The 21,603-nt window shown below is 48.1% G+C and overlaps 1 protein-coding gene across 2 annotated transcripts in view; it reads left to right on the top strand.

Moving 5' to 3' along the window:
* The window catches only part of UBE2Z (ubiquitin conjugating enzyme E2 Z), a 52,822-nt gene that overhangs the window by 26,706 nt on the left and 4,513 nt on the right, over nt 1-21,603 (top strand). For both annotated transcript variants that reach the window (XM_077252189.1, XM_077252190.1), the window contains exon 6: nt 14,271-14,361. In XM_077252189.1, the coding sequence (XP_077108304.1) occupies nt 14,271-14,361 (91 nt within the window). The remainder of the gene's footprint in view (nt 1-14,270; nt 14,362-21,603) is intronic.

Below are 21,603 nucleotides of genomic sequence, written 5' to 3'. Positions count from 1 at the left end.
AATCACTACCAGTTCACGGCTCTCCTCTTCGGTTTAGCGTCTGCCCCCAGGGTCGGGTCTTCACCAAAATCATGGCGGCGGTCATGGCCCTCCTTCGTTCCAGGGGGATCCTCATTATCCCCTACCTGGACGATCTGTTGATCAAGGGGTCCTCTCGTCTAGACTGTGCCCACAGTCTCCAGGTCTCCCTGGGCACCCTGACCCGTCTCGGCTGGATTATCAACCGGACCAAATCCTCTCTGATTCCATCCCAACGACTGTCCTTCCTGGGCATGGTGTTCGACACGAACTTAGCTCGGGTCTTCCTCCCAGAGGACAAGTTCTCAGTACTCCTCAAGGCGGTCCGCCTTCTCAAACGCCCAGCCCCTCAGTCACTTCGTTTCTGCATGGGCGTCCTGGGAAAGATGGTGGCCTCCATGGAGGCTGTTCCTTTCGCCCAGTTCCACACCCGCCCCCTCCAACTATTCCTCCTATCCACCTGGAACAGGTCCTTGGACTCCCTGGACCGTCCCGTCCACCTTCCTCTCCAGGTCCGTCAGTCCCTAACCTGGTGGACGTTGTCCTCCTCTCTCCTGAGAGGAAGATCATTTCTTCCCTTTCAGTGGCAGGTCATCACCACCGATGCCTGCCTTCTCGGGTGGGGAGCAGTCTTCCGACAACACACGGCTCAGGGCCATTGGACCACCCAGGAAGCTCTCCTTCCCATCAACCTTCTGGAGATCAGGGCAATCTTCCTTGCGTTAATCCGCTGGCAGTCTCTTCTGTCGAATCTTCCCGTCCGCATCCAGTCGGACAACACCACGGCCGTGGCGTACTTAAACCACCAGGGCGGGACTCGCAGTGGCCAAGTAATGGCAGAAGTGGCAAAGATACTTCGGTGGGCGGAACGCCACGTTCCGGCCATATCAGCCGTTCATATCCCCGGGGTCGAAAACTGGGCAGCCGACTTTCTCAGTCGCCAGGGCCTAGCAGCGGGCGAGTGGTCTCTCCACCCCGCAGTCTTCAATCAAATTTGCCTCCGCTGTGGTACGCCAGACGTCGATCTTATGGCGTCCCGGATGAACCACAAGGTCCCTCAGTTTGTCGCCAGGTCCCGGGATCCTCTTGCCGTCAGCCACGACGCTCTGGTAATTCCATGGTCCCAGTTTCAGTTTCCCTACCTGTTCCCACCCCTCCCCTTGATTTTAAGGGTGGTAAAGAAGATCAAGTTGGAAGGGATTCCAGTCATACTGATAGCGCCGGACTGGCCAAGGCGGCCGTGGTACACCGAGCTCGTAAACATGCTCGAGGACACTCCTTGGAGACTCCCGGATCGGCCAGATCTCCTCTCGCAGGGACCTCTCTACCACCAGAGTTCTCAGTCGCTGAGTTTAATGGCATGGCTGTTGAGGCCGCAGTCTTGAAAAACTCTGGTCTCTCTTCCCAGGTCATACAGACCATGATCAGAGCCAGAAAACCGGCTTTTTCCCGTATCTACCATAGGTACTGGAAAGCGTTCTTTTGCTGGTGCGAAACCAATTAAGTTTTTCCAATGTCCTTTTCTCTTCCGGATCTTCTCGGTTTCCTCCAGTCTGGTCTCGATTCGGGCTTATCCCTCAGCACACTCAAGGGACAAGTGTCCGCTCTGTCGATTCTCTTCCAGAGTGACCTTTCCTCCATTCACCAGGTTCGGACTTTTCTACAGGGAGTTGCGCATATCGCCCCTCCTTTCCGTCCTCCCTTGGGACCTTAACCTGGTCCTTGGCGCTCTTCAGGCTGCTCCCTTTGAGCCTCTTCATGACGTGCCCTTTTCCCTTCTCTCTTGGAAGGTCGCCTTCCTCATTGCCATTACATCCATCAGGAGGGTCTCCGAGTTGGCAGCCCTGTCATGTCGTTCCCCTTTCCTGATTCTTCATCAGGATAAGGTCATTCTTCGACCGTTTCCTGAATTCCTTCCCAAGGTGGTCTCGGCTTTCCACATCAACGAAGACATTGTCCTTCCATCATTTTGCCCTTCTCCGGCTCATCCTTTGGAGAAGTCTCTTCACAAGCTTGACATGGTCAGGGCCATTCGGGTCTATCTTTCTAGAACCGCTCCCTTCCGTCAATCCGATTCTCTCCTCGTCGTTTCTGAAGGTCGTCGGAAGGGCTTTCAAGCGTCTAAATCCACCATTTTGCGCTGGATTCGCTTGGCAATTTCAGAATCGTACCGTGTTCATGAGGCACGTCCTCCCCCGGGGGTGCGAGCTCACTCCACCAGAGCTGTCAGAGCTTCTTGGGCTGTTCGCCACCAGGCCTCCGCCTTACAAGTTTGCAAGGCCGCAACCTGGTCATCTTTGCACACGTTTACGAGGTTCTATCGGGTTCATACCCAAGCCTCGTCCGATGCAGGTCTTGGTAGGAAGGTACTGCAGGCGGCGGTCGCACACCGGCCGACCTGAGACCTTTTCTCTTTTCCTTTCTACCCACCCTTTTCCGGGACTGCTTTTGGACGTCCCATGGTTGTCCTGTGTCCCCCAATGAAGCGATAAAGAAAGAGGGATTTTTGGTACTTACCGTAAAATCTCTTTCTTGGAGCCTTCATTGGGGGACACAGCACCCTCCCTACTGGTTTGTTCTGGTACCGTGTTTGGGGCCTGGAGACCCTAGTTGAGTTGGTACTTTTACTGTTATGAGTTCTGTCGCTTCTCCTACTGCTTTTTGCACTAACTGAGGTGCTTGGTGCCTGTCGGTGGGTGTATACTGCCGGGGAGGAGCTACGCCTTTTTCCTTTTTTGTATAGTGTCAGCCTCCTAGCAGCAGCAGCATACACCCATGGTTGTCCTGTGTCCCCCAATGAAGGCTCCAAGACAGAGATTTTACGGTAAGTACCAAAAATCCCTCTTTCCCACATGTCTACTTTACATCAGCACAATTTTGGAAACAATTTTTTTTTTGTTAGGGAGTTATAAGGGTTAAAAGTTGACCAGCAATTTCTCATTTTTACAATACCATTTTTTTTAGGGACCACATCACATTTGAAGTCATTTTGAGGGGTCTATATGATAGAAAATAACCAAGTGTGACACCATTCTAAAAACTGCACCCCTCAAGATGCTCAAAACCACATTCAAGAAGTTTATTAACCCTTTACGTGCTTCACAGGAACTGAAACAATGTGGAAGGCAAAAACTGAACATTTAACTTTTTTTTGCAAACATTTTACTTCAGAACCATTTTTTTTTATTTTCACAAGTGTAAAAACAGAAATTTAACCATAAATGTTGTTGTGCAATTTCTCCTGAATACGCCAATACCCCATATGTGGGGGTAAACCACTGTTTGGGCGCACCGTAGAGCTTGGAAGAGAAGGAGCGCCGTTTGACTTTTTCAATGCAGAATTGGCTGGAATTGAGAATCGGATGCCATGTCACGTTTAGAGAGCCCCTGATGTGCCTAAACAGTGGAAACCCCCCACAAGTGACCCCATTTTGGAAACTAGACCCCTTAAGGAACTTATCTAGATGTGTGGTGAGCACTTTAAACCCCCAGGTGCTTCCCAGAAGTTTATAACGTAGAGCCGTGAAAATAAAAAAATCGCATTTTTTTCTACAAAAATGATCTTTTCGCCCACAAATTTTTATTTTCACAAGGGTAACAGGAGAAATTAGACCACAAAAGTTGTTGTGCAATTTCTCCTGAGTACATCGATACCCCATATGTGGGGGAAAACCACTGTTTGGGCGCACCGCAGAGCTTGGAAGAGAAGGAGTGCCGTTTTACTTTTTCAATGTAGAATTGGCTGGAATTGAGATCGGACACCATGTCGCGTTTGGAGAGCCCCTGATGTGCCTAAACAGTAGAAACCCCCCACAAGTGACCCCATTTTGGAAACTAGACCACTTAAGGAACTTATCTAGATGTGTGGTGAGCACTTTAAACCATCAAGTGCTTCACAGAAATTTATAAAGTAGAGCCGTGAAAATAAAAATCCTTTTTTTTTTTTCCTCAAAAATGATTTTGTAGCCTGCAATTTTTAATTTTCTCAAGGGTAACAAGAGAAATTGGACCCCAAAATTTATTGTGCAATTTATGCTGAGTAGGCTGATACCCCATATGTTGGGGTAAACCACTGTTTGGGCGCATGGCAGAGCTCTTAAGGGAAGGAGCGCCGTTTTGGAATGCAGACTTTGATAGAATGGTCTGCGGGCGTTATGTTGCGTTTGCAGAGCCCCCGATGTACCTGAACAGTAGAAACCCCCCACAAGTGACCCCATTTTGGAAACTAGACCCCCCCAAGGAACTTATCTAGATGTGTGGTGAGAACGTTGAATGCCCAACTGCTTCACAGAAGTTTATAATGCAGAGTCGTGAAAATAAAAATAAAAACTTTTTTCCACAAAAAAGATTTTTAAGCCCCCAAATTTTTATTTTGACAAGGGTAACAAGAGAAATTGGACCCCAAAAGTTGTTGTCCAATTTGTCCTGAGTACACTGATACCCCATGTGTGGGGGGGGGACCACTGTTTGAGCACATGGCAGAGCTCGGAAGGGAACGAACGCCATTTTGGAATGCAGACTTTGATAGAATGGTCTGCGGGCATTATGTTGCGTTTGCAGAGACCCTGATGTACCTAAACAGTAGAAACCCCCCACAAGTGACCCCATTTTGGAAACTAGAGCCCCCAAGGAACTTATCTAGATGTGTGGTGAGAACTTTGAATGCCCAAGTGCTTCGCAGACGTTTATAATGCAGAGTCGTGAAAATAAAAAATATTTTTTTTTCCACAAAAAAGATTTTTTAGCCCCCAAGTTTTTATTTTCACAAGGGTAACAGGAGAAATTGGACCCCAAAAGTTGTTGTCCAATTTATCCCGAGTACACTGATGCCCCATATGTGGGGGTAAACCACTGTTTGGGTGCATGGCAGAGCTCGGAAGGGAGGGAGCACCATTTGACTTTTTGAGCGCAAAATTGGCTGTGACGTTTAGAGACCCCCTGATGTACCTAAACAGTGGAAACCCCCCCAAATCTAACTCCAACCCTAACCCCAACACATCCCTAAGGCTTCTTTCACACTTCAGTTGTTTGGCGTCAGTCAGCTCCGACATAGTGACGGATCGACGGATCCGTCACAATTGTTGAGAAAACGGTTCTAACGGATCCGTTTTTTTGACGGATCCATTACTTGGGGGTTGTCTGGGAAAAGTATCTACTTTTTGGAGCATGCGCAATTGAAAAAGCGGATTGAGGCGACGGATCCGCCGAAATGACGGTAACGACGGATCCGTCGCCCATAGGCGGCCATTCTATGGAATGACGAACGCGACGGATTCGTCGCGAACCGCAATTTCGCCGCAGATAAAAAATGTTACAATGGCCGTCAATGTCTAGATGACGTCTGCCAAATCTCGACGGATCCGTCGCATGGCGGATGGAACGGACGACCATCCGCCACAATCCGTCGCTAATGCATGTCTATGGGAAAATAGCGGATCCGCCCCCCAAAAATGGCAGATCTGCTATTTGACGAAAATGGCGGTTTCAGACTGACGCCAAAAGACTGAAGTGTGAAAGAGGCCCTAACCCTAATGCCAACCCGATCCATAATCCTAATCACAACCCTAAGGATAATCGCAACCCTAACTCCAAAACAACCATAACCCTTATCAGAACCCTAAATCCAACACACCCCTAATCCTAATCTCAACCCTAACCTCAAACCTAACCCTAATCCCTATACACCCCTAATCCCAACCCTAACCTTAACCCTAATCCCAAACATAACCCTAATGCCAACCCTAATCCAAACCCTAATCCCAACTCTAACCCTAACTTTAGCCGCAACCCTAGTCCTAACTTTAGCCCCAACCCTAGTCCTAACTTTAGCCCCAACCGTAACCCTAACCCTAACCCTAAATTTAGCCCCAGCCCTAACCCTAAATTTAGCCCCAACCCTAACCCTAATTTTAGCCCCAACTCCTCTCTCCTGCCGGCCGGCAGATGGCGGCAGAGAGCGGGCGCACTGCGCATGCGCCTGCCGTTTTCTTTCCATAGGAAGAAGCCGGCCGGCAGGAGAGGACGCAGGAGGACCCAGGGACACCGGTAAGTATGATAGGGTCCCCGAATCCCCCTATTTCTCTGTCCTCTGATGTGCGATCACATCAGAGGACAGAGAATTACACATCGCTTTTTTTTTTTTTTTGCGGTCGCCGGTAAACAGTTAATTACCGGCGATCGCAAAACAGGGGTCGGTAAAAACCGACCCCGATCATGTTCTTTGGGGTCTCGGCTACCCCCAGCAGCCGAGACCCCAAAGATCTCCCGGGTGCCGGCCGGCGGGCGCACTGCGCATGCGCCCGCCATTTTTTTGCCGGAAGAAGATGGCGCCCATCGGGAGCCACGAGGAGCACCGGGGGAGACAGGTGAGTATCGGGGGCGATCGGGGACCCCATTTCTCTGTCCTCTGATGTGCGATCACATCGAAGGACAGAGAAATTAAATGGGAAATCGCGTTTTTTTTTTTGTTTGTTTTTTTTTTGCGACCGCCGGTAAACGGTTAATTACCGGCGATCGCAACTCGGGGGTCGGTAAAAAAAAACCGAATCATGTTCTCTGGGGTCTCGGCTACCCCCGGTAACCGAGACCCCTGAGAAAATACGACCCTGGAGGGCGCTATTCACTTTTTCCACAGCGCCGTTAATTAACGGCGCTGTGGTTTAAGTACCCTTAAGCGGCCGCCGTTAAAAGGCGTATCGGCGGTCGTTAAGGGGTTAAATGTCATCAGCCCCCCTTGATGTGATTGTGGGAGACCAGTGGGTTGTCATGGCAGCTTGAGGCCCTCATTGCTATCATCTTTGTCCTCCTGAGAAGAGAACCTAACTTTTGTCTATATATTGCAATATAGTAGTGTTTCTGTATAGAGCACAATCAAATGAAGTGATCGCAGGTTCAAGTGCCCTAAATGGGCTAAGAAACAGGGTGGATTGATTTAAATCACGCCGATTTAAATCATGATTTAAATCACGATTTAAATCAAAAGATTTTTTTCTATTTAAATCGGATCGATTTAAATCATGATTTTAATCATGATTTAAATCACTGATTTAAATCAAAAGGTTTTTTTTAATATAAATCACGATTAAAATGAGAAGTGAGAGCAGTGCGCATGTGCGCCCATAGTTACACGGACGAAACTAGGGGCAACGATCTAACGCCAGGGTGAGGGGGGGACCCCAAAGTAAGTAAAAATCTTTTTTGTTTTACTATATGGCAATAGGTAGGTGTTTAAAAGCAGCATGTCTTAATTGTATAAACTATTAATAGCCTCCACATTTTGTTCATACTGCCCCTTTAATTCCACACTTCTAGCTTGGTTTCACTTTTGGTTTAGTTTCTTTTTCCATTCAGTTGACATGCCCAAACTTGTTGGATAGTCAGCATCCTACAGAAACCTCTGGAAGAGCATGGCATTGTGAATGTTACACATATACAGCCTTTATTCTACTGAGTTAAACAACTCAGCTTTATCTCATGATGGAAGAACCTTTGGATGGTAAAATATTTTCCTCAAAAAGCAGTTTATTGAAAAAAATCCGATTTAAATCAAAAAAATCCGATTTAAATCAAAAAAATCCGAATTTTTTTTGATTTTTTTTAAAAAACATTGATTTTTATCCACCCTGCTAAGAAATGGTAGTAAAAAGTAAGGATTTTAATCCCATCCCCCCTTCCTCCATTAAAAATAATAATAAAAAGCATATTTTCTTTTGCTTCATATGTAAAAGTCAGTTCTTCAAAAATGTAAAACAAGCATGAGCAATAAACAAAGTAAACAGAGGAAAAAAAATGGTAACCCCAGAACTGCACTTTGATAGCCACTCTTGCCTTAAAAAAAAAAAAAGAAAAAGAAAAATACCAAAAAAGCGATCAAAATGTTGTATATTACCAGAAGGTTATTAAAACCAAGCCCTCATTCTGTTCAATTGATGGAAAAATAAAAAACATTACCATATCAAAAATGGTGACACAAACGTTGTTGTTGTTTTACACCTTTGAAAAAAATGTTTTTCTGGATCGCTTCTTTGGGGGACACAGGAAACCATGAGAATATGCTTCTGCAACTAGGAGGTTGATGCTAAGCAAAAAAAGTTAGCTCCTCCCCAACAGTATATACTCACCAACTGGCATAAAGCTAATCTGTTTTAGCTTGGTGTCAGTAGGAGGCAGACATGGGTCTGCACTCAGACTCGTTTCTACCTTAGGTTTGTTGTTTTTTTATTAATGATTTCCATTTTGCAGGTTCAACTTGTGACTATGGGTGACAGAGTGGAATTTGTCATTCTGTTCTCTCCTCTAAAGACCAAGAGCATAGTGTGGGATTGTGTCGCTACTGTTGTCTCCCTGGTCTATCCGGTAGGACCCTATCCCCCTAACACATCAAGCGTGCCCAGGGCATCCACATAGAGGGAAAGGCGAACTGTCCTTGACATCACCCCCGGGCCCGCTCGCCCCTAGAGCCAGACGTGTGTAGTGGTAAGACGGGCCCGTTACTGTCACTGACCTTCTGATGCCAGCCCGAGGATATGCGTACAGCCGCCCGATGGTTTACACCCAGGTTCTCTATGTCCGGCTTCTACCTCAGGTGTGCAAAGAAGTGTTCCGGATCTTGAGGACAGGTGTTCTCCGACCAGGCAGGGGGCTCCTTTAAAAATATATTAACATCTAATTCACAGCCATGCAGGAAATAATGCAATGTCGCCTTCCATATAACAGCGATCCCCAGGTGATGGGGAAGCAAGATCAATCAATCTCGTGTCTACCACTTTACCCTTCTAGTATGCCACCCTAGGAGCCCCCCACAGCCCGAAATGAGAGTGCGCATCCCCCTGAATGGGCTGCATCTCTCTCCCAGTCAGTACCTGACCTCACCAAGGTATCCCAGACCTTGGTTTCGGTCTTAGAACGACTGTCCAACCTTGCCTCCAACACGGGACCCCCGATCGGTCCCCTAGGTACTTTACACACTGTGTCCCCTCAATCCCAAAAGGATACACCACACAGGTATTCCAGCTGTTCAAAAAATTGTGCCCGCACTAGCTCATTGTCTAGTTCCTCATCATCCTCTCCGTCCTTCAGGATCGCAATCCCCCCACCCCCCACTCTTTGATACACCAGTTGCGCAGGAGTCAGATCCCCAGTTTGAGTCAGATTCTGATCTAGACTCCGAAAAGATCTCTAAACTACAAGATATAGTAAATATTCTGATTGTAGCTGTTAATCAGACCCTTAAAATGAACCTGTCAGCAGGATTTTGCTAAATAACCTACAGACTCTGTCAGGTTGGCAGTGTTTAAACTGATTAAAATGATACCTAGGTTGAAGAAATCTGTCTTGTGGATCCAGCGTAATCAGTGTTAGAAGTTTGCAACTAATGAGATACCAATGCTCCAGGGCAGGACTGTAGGCAGTCTTATCTTCCTGCTCTAAGGGTACCGTCACACAGTGCCATTTTCATCGCTACGACGGCACGATTCGTGACGTTGCAGCGTCGTATGATTATCGCTCCAGCGTCGTAGACTGTGGTCACACGTTGCAATACACGGCGCTGGAGCGATAATTTCATGACGTATTTGCGATATAGAAGCCGTTGGTTACTGTGCGCACATCGTATACAACCTGTGTCACACGATGCAATCATGCCGCCACAGCGGGACACTTGACGACGAAAGAAAGTTTCAAACGATCTGCTACGACGTACGATTCTCAGCGGGGTTCCGGATCGCAGTAGCGTGTCAGACACTACGATATCGTAACGATATCGCTAGAACGTCACGAATCGTGCCGTCGTAGCGATGAAAATGGCACTGTGTGACGGTACCCTAAGCTAGAAAAGGCATGAAGAGACCTGCCCACAGGCCGCCCCGAAGCACAAGCATGTTCCTCATCACAGAGACAGACCGTTTGTGCTTCGGATGGATTTCTTCACCCCAGGTATCATTTTAATCAGTTTAACACTGCCAACCTGACAATGTCTGTAGGTTACTTAAAAACATCTTACTCTGAGCAGACTGTATCATTCCAAAACTCTTTTTCCTTCCTGAACCTTCGCCAACCACGAGGAGTTCACTGGAATCTTCTCTAAGGAGTGGGAACACCCAAAAAAGCATTTTAAGAGAAGAAAGCGCATGGACGTATTGTATCCTTTTTTTAATTTGATCTGCTTCAGAAATGGGCTTCCTCAGTGGACCCCCAGTCTCCCAGCCCTCCACTAACAGTATCCTTCCTCTTTCTGATGCAGCCTCCTTAAAGGAGCCCTCTGACAGACATAAACTTAAGCCTTTGCCAAATAAGCCTTTGAAGCCACGCGTTCGGCCCTCTGCCCTTCCTGCGGCATGGGTATCCAAGTTGGTTTCAGCCTAGGCAAAACACCTCTACCAGGGTATCCTGTCAGCCATGCCCTTCCGAACAGGCAGACCAAATCGGTCACTCAGGGAAGTATCTCCTCAAAGCCTCTCGGTGCAGTCACTTGTTCCTCCCTGGCAGCCAACAATATCATCACCATCAGCAGGGTCTTACGGTTGAAGTCGTGTAACGCAGACACGGCTGCCAAAAGGTCCCTCGCCAGCTTTCCCTTCTAGGGTTCACATCTTCTTGGAGAAGAAATAGATAATTTCCAATACCATTTTGGGGGTAAAAGTACTTCACTCCCTCATCAGAGGCCTAAGCACTTGCCTCCTAAATGTCGCACAGTACAGTTTTGTTCCTTTTGGAGAATCAAAGTCCAGACCAGTAACCGACAGGACAAATCTCAAGCCCATTGAGAGAGAGAGGCTTTCTTTCAAGCCAGTTCCCACCTGGCACTCATGAGCCCTCCAGCATGACGGGCCATTTCCACCTGGGAATCCTCTCAGGTTGGGCAGACGTCTCCTCCAATGGTTACAAGATAGAATTTTCTACATTCCCTCATTTTTGTGAGTCCCACCCACCAAAGAACCTTTCCCTCATTCCCTGTTTTTTCAAGGCCATCAGCCTCCTCTTTGAGGCAGGGGTCATCGCCCTTGTTCCTCCACCAGAACTCTATTTGGGTTTTATTCAAACCTGTTCGTGGTTTCAAAGAAGGATGGCTCATTCGCCCGATTCTGTATCTCAAGCTATTGAACAAACCTATGCCACTTCTGAATCGAGTTACTTCAGTCTGTGATGGCTTCCATGGAACCCAAGGAATTCCTATGCTTGGTAGATATTAAAGATGCCTACCTACTCATTCCCATTTTCCCCTATCAGAGATTTCTTTGGTTCGCATTACAGCAATCCCACTTTCAATTCACTGCACTGCCGTTTGGTTTAGCCCGCAGCATCGGGGTCTTCACGAAGATAATGGTGATGGTTATGGCTATTCTCCGGAGCAGAGCCATTCTCGTTGCCTTTTATTTAGATGACCTTCTCATCAAGGCTGCGTCTTCCCCAGCATGTCATGAGTCTACAGATCACTATGGACACCCTCACCCGTCTAGGCTTATCGACATCCCAAAGTCGTCTTTGATTCCAGTCCAATGTATTGTTTTTCTTGGCATGCTGTTAGGCACCGCACGATCAAGAGTTTTTATGCCCAGAGAGAAACACTCTGTTCTATCACGTGGGATTCAGGAATCGTCTCTTCCCAGCAACATTCTGGAACTTGGGGCAATATTTCTTGCTCTACTTCACTGGCAGAATCTTCTCCTTAACCATCCGATTCGGTTCCAAACCGACAGTGCCACTGTGGTGGCATACATAAACCATCAAGGAGGAACCCGAAGTTGAGCAGTATTTTCAGAAGTGATGCAGATTCTGTTATGGGCTGACCAGAATGTACCGATGACCTCAGCAGTACACATTCCAGTAGTGGACAACTTGGCCGCCAAATTTGTTAGCCGAGAAGGTCTCGCCACTGTCTTGTGGTCCCTGAATCGGTCAGTCTTCCACGAGATTTGTCTCTTATGGCGGACTCCCGACGTCGATTTGATGGGTGTCCAGACTGAACCACAAGGTTCCTTAGATAGACTCCAGATAACGCGCCCCTCTAGCAATCGGCTTTAAAGCCCTGGTAATTCTTTGGTCCTAGCTCTCGCTCCTGTACCTGTTCCCTCCCTTGCCACTGATCCCCAAGGTGATCAAGAAGATGAAGATGGAGGGAGTGCCCGTCATTCTCATTGCTCCAGACTGACCCAGAAGACCCTGGTACGCATAAGTAATCAACCTCTTCATGGACACTCCGTGGAAACTCCCCAGACCTTCCAGACTTTCTCCGATAATGTTATTCAGATCATGATCAGGGTGAGGAAGCCTTCTTCCTCCTGCATTTACCACCGTACGTGGAAAGGCTTTTTACGCTGGTGTGAAACTAACCAGACCTCCCCATTGGTCTTTCATTTGCCATCCATTTTGCACTTCCTACAACCAGGCCTGTCTCTCAGCTCTCTCAACTGCCAGGGTTCTGCCATTTCTATCCTCTTTCAATAGAATTTAGCATCTAGCCTGCAGAACAGGACCTTCCTGCAAAAAGTTGTGCACTCCATTCCCCGACTACCGGCCTCCGGTAGAACCTTGGGACCTCAGTCTAGTGCTCGAGGTTCTTCAGGAGTCGCCATTTGAACCTCTGTGAGAAATTTCAGTTTCCCTCCTTTCCTGGAAAGTTGCTTTCCTGGTCACCATTACTTCTATTAGACGAGTTTCTGAATGCGCAGACCTCTCTTGTCTTTCCCCTTATCTAGTGTTCCACCACAAGAAGGTAGTATTAAGTCCGATCCCATCCTTTCTCCCCAAGGGTTTCTGCATTTCACCTCAATGAGGACATTGTTCTTCCTTCTTGGTCCATGCCCTTCCTTCTTTTTGTACATGCCCTTCTCGTTCTCCAACAGTCTCTAAACAAGCTGGACCTGGTAAGAATCTTCTGTCTCTACCTTCTCAGGACAGCACCCATCAGACGTGCGTACTCGCTGTTCATAATTCCCTAAGGCCCTCGAAAAGGTTTGGCTGCTTCAAAGTCTACCATTGCTTGCTAGGTTTGTTCTGCCATTGTGGAAGACTGCTGACTATGGGTCCGAGCTCCTTCACTTAGGGTCACCGCTCACTCCACTTGTTGGTGCCTCCTGGGCTGTCTGCCACCAGGCATTGGCCTCACAGGTTTGCAAGGCTGCTACATGGTCTTCCATTCATACCTTTGCCAAGTTCTACAGGGTTCACACCTACGGCTCGATGGATGCAAACCTTGGTAGAAAGATCTGCAAGCTGCAGTGGCCTGAGCTCTGACTTGAGGGTACTACTTTTACCCACCCTTGGGACTGCTTTTGGACGCTCCATGGTTTCTTGTGTCCCCCCAATGAAGCGATAAATTAAGATTTTGGGTACCTACCGCAAAATCTTTCTCTGAGCCTTCATTGGGGACACGTCACCCACCCTTGTTTATTTGTTTTATTTATGTTATGATTGTTGTATTCTTGTTGTTTCTCCTACTGCTTTCTCACTGATTAGCTTTATGCCTGTTCTTAAGTATATACTGTTGGGGAGGAGCTAACTTTGTTTTGCATAGTGTCAGCCTCCCAGTGGCAGCAGCATATACCCATAGTTTCCTGTCCCCCCCCCCCCCCCCCCCCCAATGAAGGCTCCAAATAAAGAGATTTTATGGTAGGTACTCAAAATCTTCTCCATTTTTCAGTTCTTAAAATCAGAAAAAAATAACCTATAAGTTTGGTATTACCGATATTTGTACTGACCTGGAAGATCATGCTGCCAGATTGTTTTTATGGGCTCATTGTGCAGTAAAAATTATGTCAGATTGGCATTTTTTTCGTTAATTAGCAGCATCTGGATTTTCCAGTACAGTAAATGGTAAAATGAATGGTGTCATTTATAAATACAAATCATCTCACAAAAACAAACCCTCATACGGCTATGTAATGGAGAAGTAAAAAAAAGCTTATGGCTCATGCTAGGAGGAGGAGAAAAACTAAAGAAACTAAATGAAAATTGGCCTCGGCTGCCAGGGGTAGCCAAGTCGATCAACTATGAATCATATAGCAACTGTATATGCCAACCATAATGCTAACATCCTATAACACATAGGGCATTTTAAAAGTGTAGAAGTCGAGCACCACCTCTCCACTCCTCCAGTGACCCCATAGGCTCAGAATTTCCAAATATCTACCTTACTGTATTAAAATATGCTTCTAAGCCAACTGTAGTGACCATCTTAATGTTTTAGTATGAGATATTTGAGAAGTGTCTTATGTCAAAGTATTTTGTTTCTTTTCTTTCTTTCCTTATTCTAGGAGTGTAATGGAAAAATCCTTCTTGGAATACTATGACTTCTATGAAGCGGTTTGCAAGGATAGATTTCACTTACAGGGACAAAGCATGCAGGTGAGTTGTCTGGTATTTATGTAAAGTGGTGGAGGTGAGTATCCTCTGAAGATTAGTTTGTCACAACCATATGTTACTTGGCTGCAACAGAACCACATTAAAGACAATCTGTCAGTATGATCAACCCCCTAATCCCTTAATATGGGCATATAGGTGGTAGAAAGCTGAAAAAATGATACCTGAGATCCGATGACTTATTCTAGAGAAAACCATGTTTTTCTTAATATGTAAATAGGTTTTAAGATTTGTGGGCCGGACACTGATCTGAATGAGAATCTGCCTCTAGAGCTTATTTTATATGAAAGGGGGAATTACCAGTGTGAGACATAATGACTGATAGTCTGCTCTCTGGATGTACATGTCTCACACTTGTAACTACCCCTTATAGATAAAATAAATTTGGAGGCAGATTATCAGGGAGATATGTGTCCAGAAATGTATAATTTTCTTACATATCTATGGTAAACTATAGTATCCATGCAAGGACAACATCTGCAAGGAGTTTGTACTGTATATTCTCCCCGTGTTTGTGTGGGTTTCCTCCGGGCACTCTGGTTGCCCCAATGGGGACAGCGATGACAATGTGTGCAAACTGTAAAACGTTGCGGAATATGTTAGCGCTATATAAAAAGAAAGATTATTATTAGGTACATCTATCTGTTGTAAGGAGTCCAGAAATGAACAGCAGGTGTTTGGCCAAATGAAGAATCATTTAACCCCTTAGTGACAGAGCCAATTTGGTACTTAATGACCGAGCCAATTTTTACAATTCTGACCACTGTCACTTTATGAGGTTATAACTCTGGAACGCTTTAACAGATCCCGCTGATTCTGAGATTGTTTTTTCGTGACATATTGTACTTCATGTTAGTGGTAACATTTCTTCGCTATTACTTGCGATTATTTATGAAAAAACGGAAATATGGCGAAAATTTTTAAAATTTTGTATTTTTGTGCCCTTAAATCAGAGAGATATGTCACTAAAAATAGTTAATAAATAACATTTCCCACATGTCTACTTTACATCAGCACAATTTTGGAAACAAAATTTTTTTTTGTCAGGGAGTTATGAGGGTTAAAAGTTGACCAGCAATTTCTCATTTTTACAGCACCATTTTTTTTTAAGGGACCACATCACATTTGAAGTCATTTTGAGGGGTCTATATGATAGAAAATAACCAAAATTCAAGAAGTTTATTAACCCTTTACGTGCTTCACGGGAACTGAAACAATGTGGAAGGAAAAAATGAACATTTAACTTTGTTTTGCAAACATTTTACTTAAGAGCCATTTTTTTTTATTTTCTCAAGTGTAAAAACAGAAATTTAACCATAAGTTTTGTTGTGCAATTTCTCCTGAATACGCCGATACCCCATATGTGGGGGTAAACCACTGTTTGGGCGCACCGCAGAGCTTGGAAGAGAAGGAGCGCCGTTTTACTTTTTCAATGTAGAATTGGCTGGAATTGAAATCGGACACCATGTCGCGTTTGGAGAGCCCCTGATGTGCCTAAACAGTAGAAACCCCCCACAAGTGACCCCATTTTGGAAACTAAACCCCTTAAGGAACTTATCTAGATGTGTGGTGAGCACTTTAAACCCCCAAGTGCTTCACAGAAATTTATAAAGTAGAGCCGTGAAAATAAAAAATCCTTTTTTTTTTCCCTCAAAAATGATTTTTTTAGCCTGCAATTTTTTATTTTCTCAAGGGTAACAGGAGACATTGGACCCCAAAATCTGTTGACCAGTTTGTCCTGAGTACGCTGATACCCCATATGTGGAGGGGGGGGCACTGTTTGGGCACCCATCGGGGCTCGGAAGGGAAGGAGCGCCGCTTGGAATGCAGACTTTGATGGGATGGTCTGCGGGCGTCATGTTGCATTTGCTGAGCTCCTGATGTACCTAAACAGTAGAAACCCCCCACAAGTGACCCCAGTTTGGAAACTAGACCCCCAAAGAGCTTATCTAGATGTGTGGTGCGCACTATGAACCTCCAACTGCTTCACAGAAGTTTATAATGTAGAGCCATGAAAATAGAAAAATCATATTTTTTCCACAAAAATGATCTTTTCACCCCCAAATTTTTACTTTCACAAGGGTAACAGGAGAAATTGGACCCCAAAATGTGCAATTTATGCTGAGTAGGCTGATACCCCATATGTGGGGATAAACCACTGTTTGGGCGCATGGCAGAGCTCGGAAGGGAAGGAGCGCCGTTTTGGAATGCAGACTTTGATAGAATGGTCTGCGGGTGTTATGTTGCGTTTGCAGAGCCCCTGATGTACCTAAACAGTAGAAACCCCCCACAAGTGACCCCATTTTGGAAACTAGACCCCCCCCATGGAACTTATCTAGATGTGTGGTGAGAACTTTGAATGCCCTAGTGCTTCACAGAAGTTTATAATGCAGAGTCGTGAAAATAAAAAATATTTTTTACTCTGTCGCCTCATTGGGGGACACAGGACCATGGGTGTTATGCTGCTGTCCACTAGGAGGCGACACTATGCATAATCTGAAAAAGATTAACTGTGGCTCCTCCTGTGCAGTATACACCCCTGGACGGCATCAGCCTTCTCCAGTTTTTGCTTAGTGTCGCATAGGAGGCACACCTAAAAGATTTTTACTCCGTTTTTTCCGACGGGATTACAGATGAAGAAAAGAGGGTCTCCTGTGAGACTCCCGGCATGGCTCCTTCCTTGGCCCCCTATTATGGGGTGCCCAGTTGAAGTAGAGATGGCTATTCCCCATGTTGCTCCTTCCCCAGTCCCTCGGGTGCTGGTTCGAAGTCGAGACCCCCCCTCCTTCCCCAATTCCTTTTCGTTTCTGGGTTGAGGTCGAGGCGAGGATAAAGGCCCCTGAAGGTGACAACAGCACCCTCCCTATCCCCCCTCTGGGGGGGTATTAGGTTGAGACACCTCAGGTAGGGCCTGTACAGGCAGCACTCTACAGCTCCCAGCAATGGGCCAGCACACTGCGCCTGCATCCAGGGACCCCAGCCCAGCTGCGGGCTCCTGTTGGGGCCGGGGGGAGTGCTGGCAGGCATGGCACATACAGACACAGGGCTCCCTGCGCCCCTGTCTCTGCGGCAGCACCAGCTCTATCCTGCCTCAGGGAGACCCCTACCGGGCTCCCCCTTCCGCTTATAGCCCCACCGCCATCCTGCCTTTAAATCCGGAGGGGTCCGGTTCACATCAGACCCCCTTCCGGACTTTCGCGCCGGCCTGGAGCCCTTCTGGGCCTCAGGCATCTAATTTAGGCCCCGGCTTCGGCCTAGCTGAAGCTGCCGCCTCCTCTCCGCCCCCCCGGCCCGCCCCCCGTATGACAAATATGACACTCTACAGTGTCATAAAGGGGGTGGATCGAGACAGAAAGGGCGCGTTTTTACACAGCCTTGCCGCCTTTTTCCAGCTCTCCGCCCCCTTCTCCTCCTTTCCTCTCTGTCTCAGCAGCCATTTTCGGCTGCAGATTAACCCTGCATCTCCCGGTCTGCAGGACCAGGCAGCCAGTCTCCGGGGGGCACAGGACTGTGGATCTTCGGCGCTGGACCTAGGGGCACACTGGTGGGGTAAGATCACAGCTGGGTTTTTTACTCAGCTGTGAATCCATATTACCTATAAGGCTCCCCTATAGGTTTCTCTACCCCTGTAAGGTCCTCTGCTGGCAACACTTCTGCACTCTGTGCACTATGCCGGGCTCAAGGTCCAAGAGAACCAGGCAGAACTGCTATTATGCATTCTGCACAGACTGCAGGACCGCTCTCCCCAGTAGTAGCACGTACCCGCATTGTCAGAACTGTATACAAACTAATGTGTCAGAGCCCCTGCCAATGCCTCGGTGTCTAATGCCACGCCGGAATGGGCTACTCAGATATCGGAATCTATGACGCAGTCTATAGATAACCTAACCTCCACATTGCTTCAGGCTCTGCAGGGTCATGCCCCGGCTATGACCGTTACCCAGCAAAGGGAGAGCTTGACCCTGGCACATCCACGTCTAGGTCAGGACGCAAGCGGACCCATTGATCAAGTCCATCTGCGTCATCCCATAGCACACGGTCATCCCCCTCTAGGGAGAGACACCGTAGCTCCAGGTCATCTAGACCGTCCCATTCCAAGGACAGACAATGCAGATCTCCGCAATCCCCGACCAGAGAAGGCCTCCTCCCCAGCCCACTCAGCAGGGGACGCCTCAGTGATACACAGGATTCGGAAGGCATCTGTGACTCTGACTCAGACAGAGACACGGAGGGGTCCCTGATCCCAATCCCTCCTAGCAATACAGCGCTAGTTGAGGACATAATTTCATCCATCGGGTGCTGGACATTTCTGATCCGCCACCAGAGGCCCCAGAACATAAGATTTCCTTTGAAGGACCTCTGAAGCCGCCTAAGGTTTTCTCTAACCACCCAGAGTTTAAGGCGATCCTTAAAAAGCAGCTCTCGCAGCCTGAGAAAAAAATTCGCTAATCGCAAATATCTGGAGGCGAGGTACCCCTTCCCACAGAAGGACACCAAGGAATGGACAGATCCACCTGAAGTGGACCCCCAGTCTCTAGGCTAGCAGCACAGACCCTCCTTTCACTGCCAGATAGCTCAACCCTCAGGGACGCAGCAGACCGGCAGGTAGAACGCATGGCTCGTTCAATTTTCGAGGCAGCAGGGGCATCCCTGGGTCCCGCGTTCGCCTCAGTTTGGGCTGCCAAGGCCATTCTGGCCTGGGCAAAGAATTTACAAGCTCTCCCAAGCATCCGCTCCTGAGCTGTCGGACCAAGCGGTTCAAATAGCAGTTGTAGCAGACTACATGCTCCATGCAGCTCTGGATTCAGCAAGGGGAGTAGCGGGGATAGCATCAAACGCCATCACGATTCGGCGTATCCTCTGGCTGCGGGAATGGAAAGCGGACGCAGCCTCAAAGAAGTCACTCACGCACCTCCCCTACCTCAGTGGGAAACTTTTCGGTGAACAGTTGGACACTATGATATCCAACGCCACTGGGGGTAAGAGTACTTCTCTTCCCCAACTGAAACCTAAACGCACTTACAAGAAGCGTAACCAAACTCGATTCCGATCCTTTCGGAATTCCTCCGGCTGGTCCGTCTCGCGTCCAGCACAAAATCGTAACCGTTCCCCACGCAGGGACAACTCCACGATCGACGCAAAGGTCGGACAAGACCTGGCAGTCAAAAGCAGGCCAGCCTAAGCCCAGAGGAGGAAAATCTCAGACTTTCTCCTCATCATGACTCACGGACTCCGGAAGACACCACACCAGTAGGCGGCCGACTTTTGCTCTTTCATCAAGTCTGGCTGCCTTTTACAGAAGACAGGTGGGTCATGGAACTAGTGTCTTCCAGATACAAAATAGACTTCACCTCCAACCCACCGGACCGATTCTTCCTCTCTGTCCTCCAAAAACCGCCAGCCAAGACTCGTGCCTACCACCAAGCGGTCTCCTCGCTTTTTCAAGCAGGAGTCATAGTACCGGTACCCACGACCGACCGCTTCCGAGGGTCCTACTCCAATCTGTTCGTAGTTCCCAAGAAAGGAGGCAGCGTACGGCCCATACTAGACCTAAAACAGCTCAACAAATATGTACGGGTCCGTCATTTCCGCATGGAGTCCCTTCGGTCCATCGTTGCGTCCATGGAGAAGGGAGAATATCTCGCCTCCATAGACATACAAGACGCATACCTGCATATACCCATTGCACCTGCCCATCAGAGGTTTCTCAGGTTCGCAATAGACCAGGACCACTACCAATTCGTGGCTCTCCCTTTCGGACTCGCCACGGCTCCCAGAGTGTTCACCAAGGTCATGGCAGCCACCATGGACGTCCTGCACTCCAGAGGCATAGTAGTCGTTCCATACCTGGACGATCTACTTATCAAGGCTCCCACCTTCAAGGACTGCGAGCTCAGCGTCTCAATCACAACCGATACTCTCAGTCGCATGGGCTGGTTAATCAACCTACAAAAGTCATCACCAACCCCGAGTCAGTCCCTGACCTTGCTCCTTCCCAAGGACAAGGCACTGGCTCTCCGACTAGCAGTTCGCACCCTCCTCCGCAAACCCCCTCGATCTCTCCGGTTTGCCATGAGAGTCCTCGGCAAGATGGCAGCAGCAATAGAAGCTGTCCCATTTGCCCAGTTTCACCTCAGACCTCTCCAACTAGCCATTCTCAAGTCCTGGGACAGGAATCCCTTTTCTCTCGACAGGGAGTTCCAGCTAACGTCGTCAACCAGGAAGTCCATGCAGTGGTGGCTCAAGCCAACCTCGCTAGCAAAGGGGAAATCCTTTCTCACAGGTCAATGGAAGGTTCTGACCACCGACGAGAGCCTGACGGGTTGGGGTGCGGTGCACCTACACCACAGGGCAAGTGGTCCCCAGTGGAAGCGACCATGCCCATCAACATCCTGGAAATTCGTGCCATCCTTCTGGCATTGAGGGCCTTCCGTCACTTACTGGCAGCCTCTCACATCAGAATACAGTCGGACAATGCCACGGCTGTGGCATATGTGAATCACCAAGGGGGGACCCGCAGTACCCAGGCGATGCGAGAAGTGTCACACATCCTCCGCTGGGCGGAGGACACAGGGTCGGTTCTTTCGGCAGTCCACATTCCGGGTGTGGACAACTGGGAAGCAGACTTCCTCAGCCGACAAGGAATAGACTCTGGAGAGTGGTCTCTCCATCCCGAAATTTTTCAACAGATCTGTCTCCGCTGGGGGACCCCGGATGTGGACCTAATGGCATCCCACTTCAATGCCAAGGTCTCCAACTTCATGGCCAGAACACACGATCCGCGGTCGCTCGGAACAGACGCTGTGGTTCAGGACTGGACCCAGTTCCAGCTTCTGTATATTTTTCCACCTCTCCCCCTGATATCCAGAGTGGTGAGGAAGATCAAACAAGAGGGAGTTCCAACCATCCTAATTGCACCGGACTGGCCCAGACGCACATGGTACGCCGACATCGTACAACTCACAGCAGATGCCCCCTGGCGTCTCCCCGACCGCCACGATCTTCTATCACAAGGCCCGTTCTACCACCAGAACTCAGGGGCTCTCAATTTGACGGCGTGGCCCTTGAGACCTGGGTTCTAACCCAGGCAGGGCTCTCGACGGATGTCATTGGAACCATGATCAGAGCACGGAAACCAGCGTCTGCCAAGATTTATTACCGTACCTGGAAAGCTTTCTTTACCTGGTGCGAATCTCGTGGCCAGATCCCACTCCCTTATTCCCTACC

This window comes from Ranitomeya variabilis, chromosome 4, assembly GCF_051348905.1.
Source record: "Ranitomeya variabilis isolate aRanVar5 chromosome 4, aRanVar5.hap1, whole genome shotgun sequence".
NCBI classification, from domain to species: domain Eukaryota; kingdom Metazoa; phylum Chordata; class Amphibia; order Anura; family Dendrobatidae; genus Ranitomeya; species Ranitomeya variabilis.
Note: the sequence above shows the minus strand (reverse complement) of the source record. Positions and strands in the feature narration are given on the sequence as shown.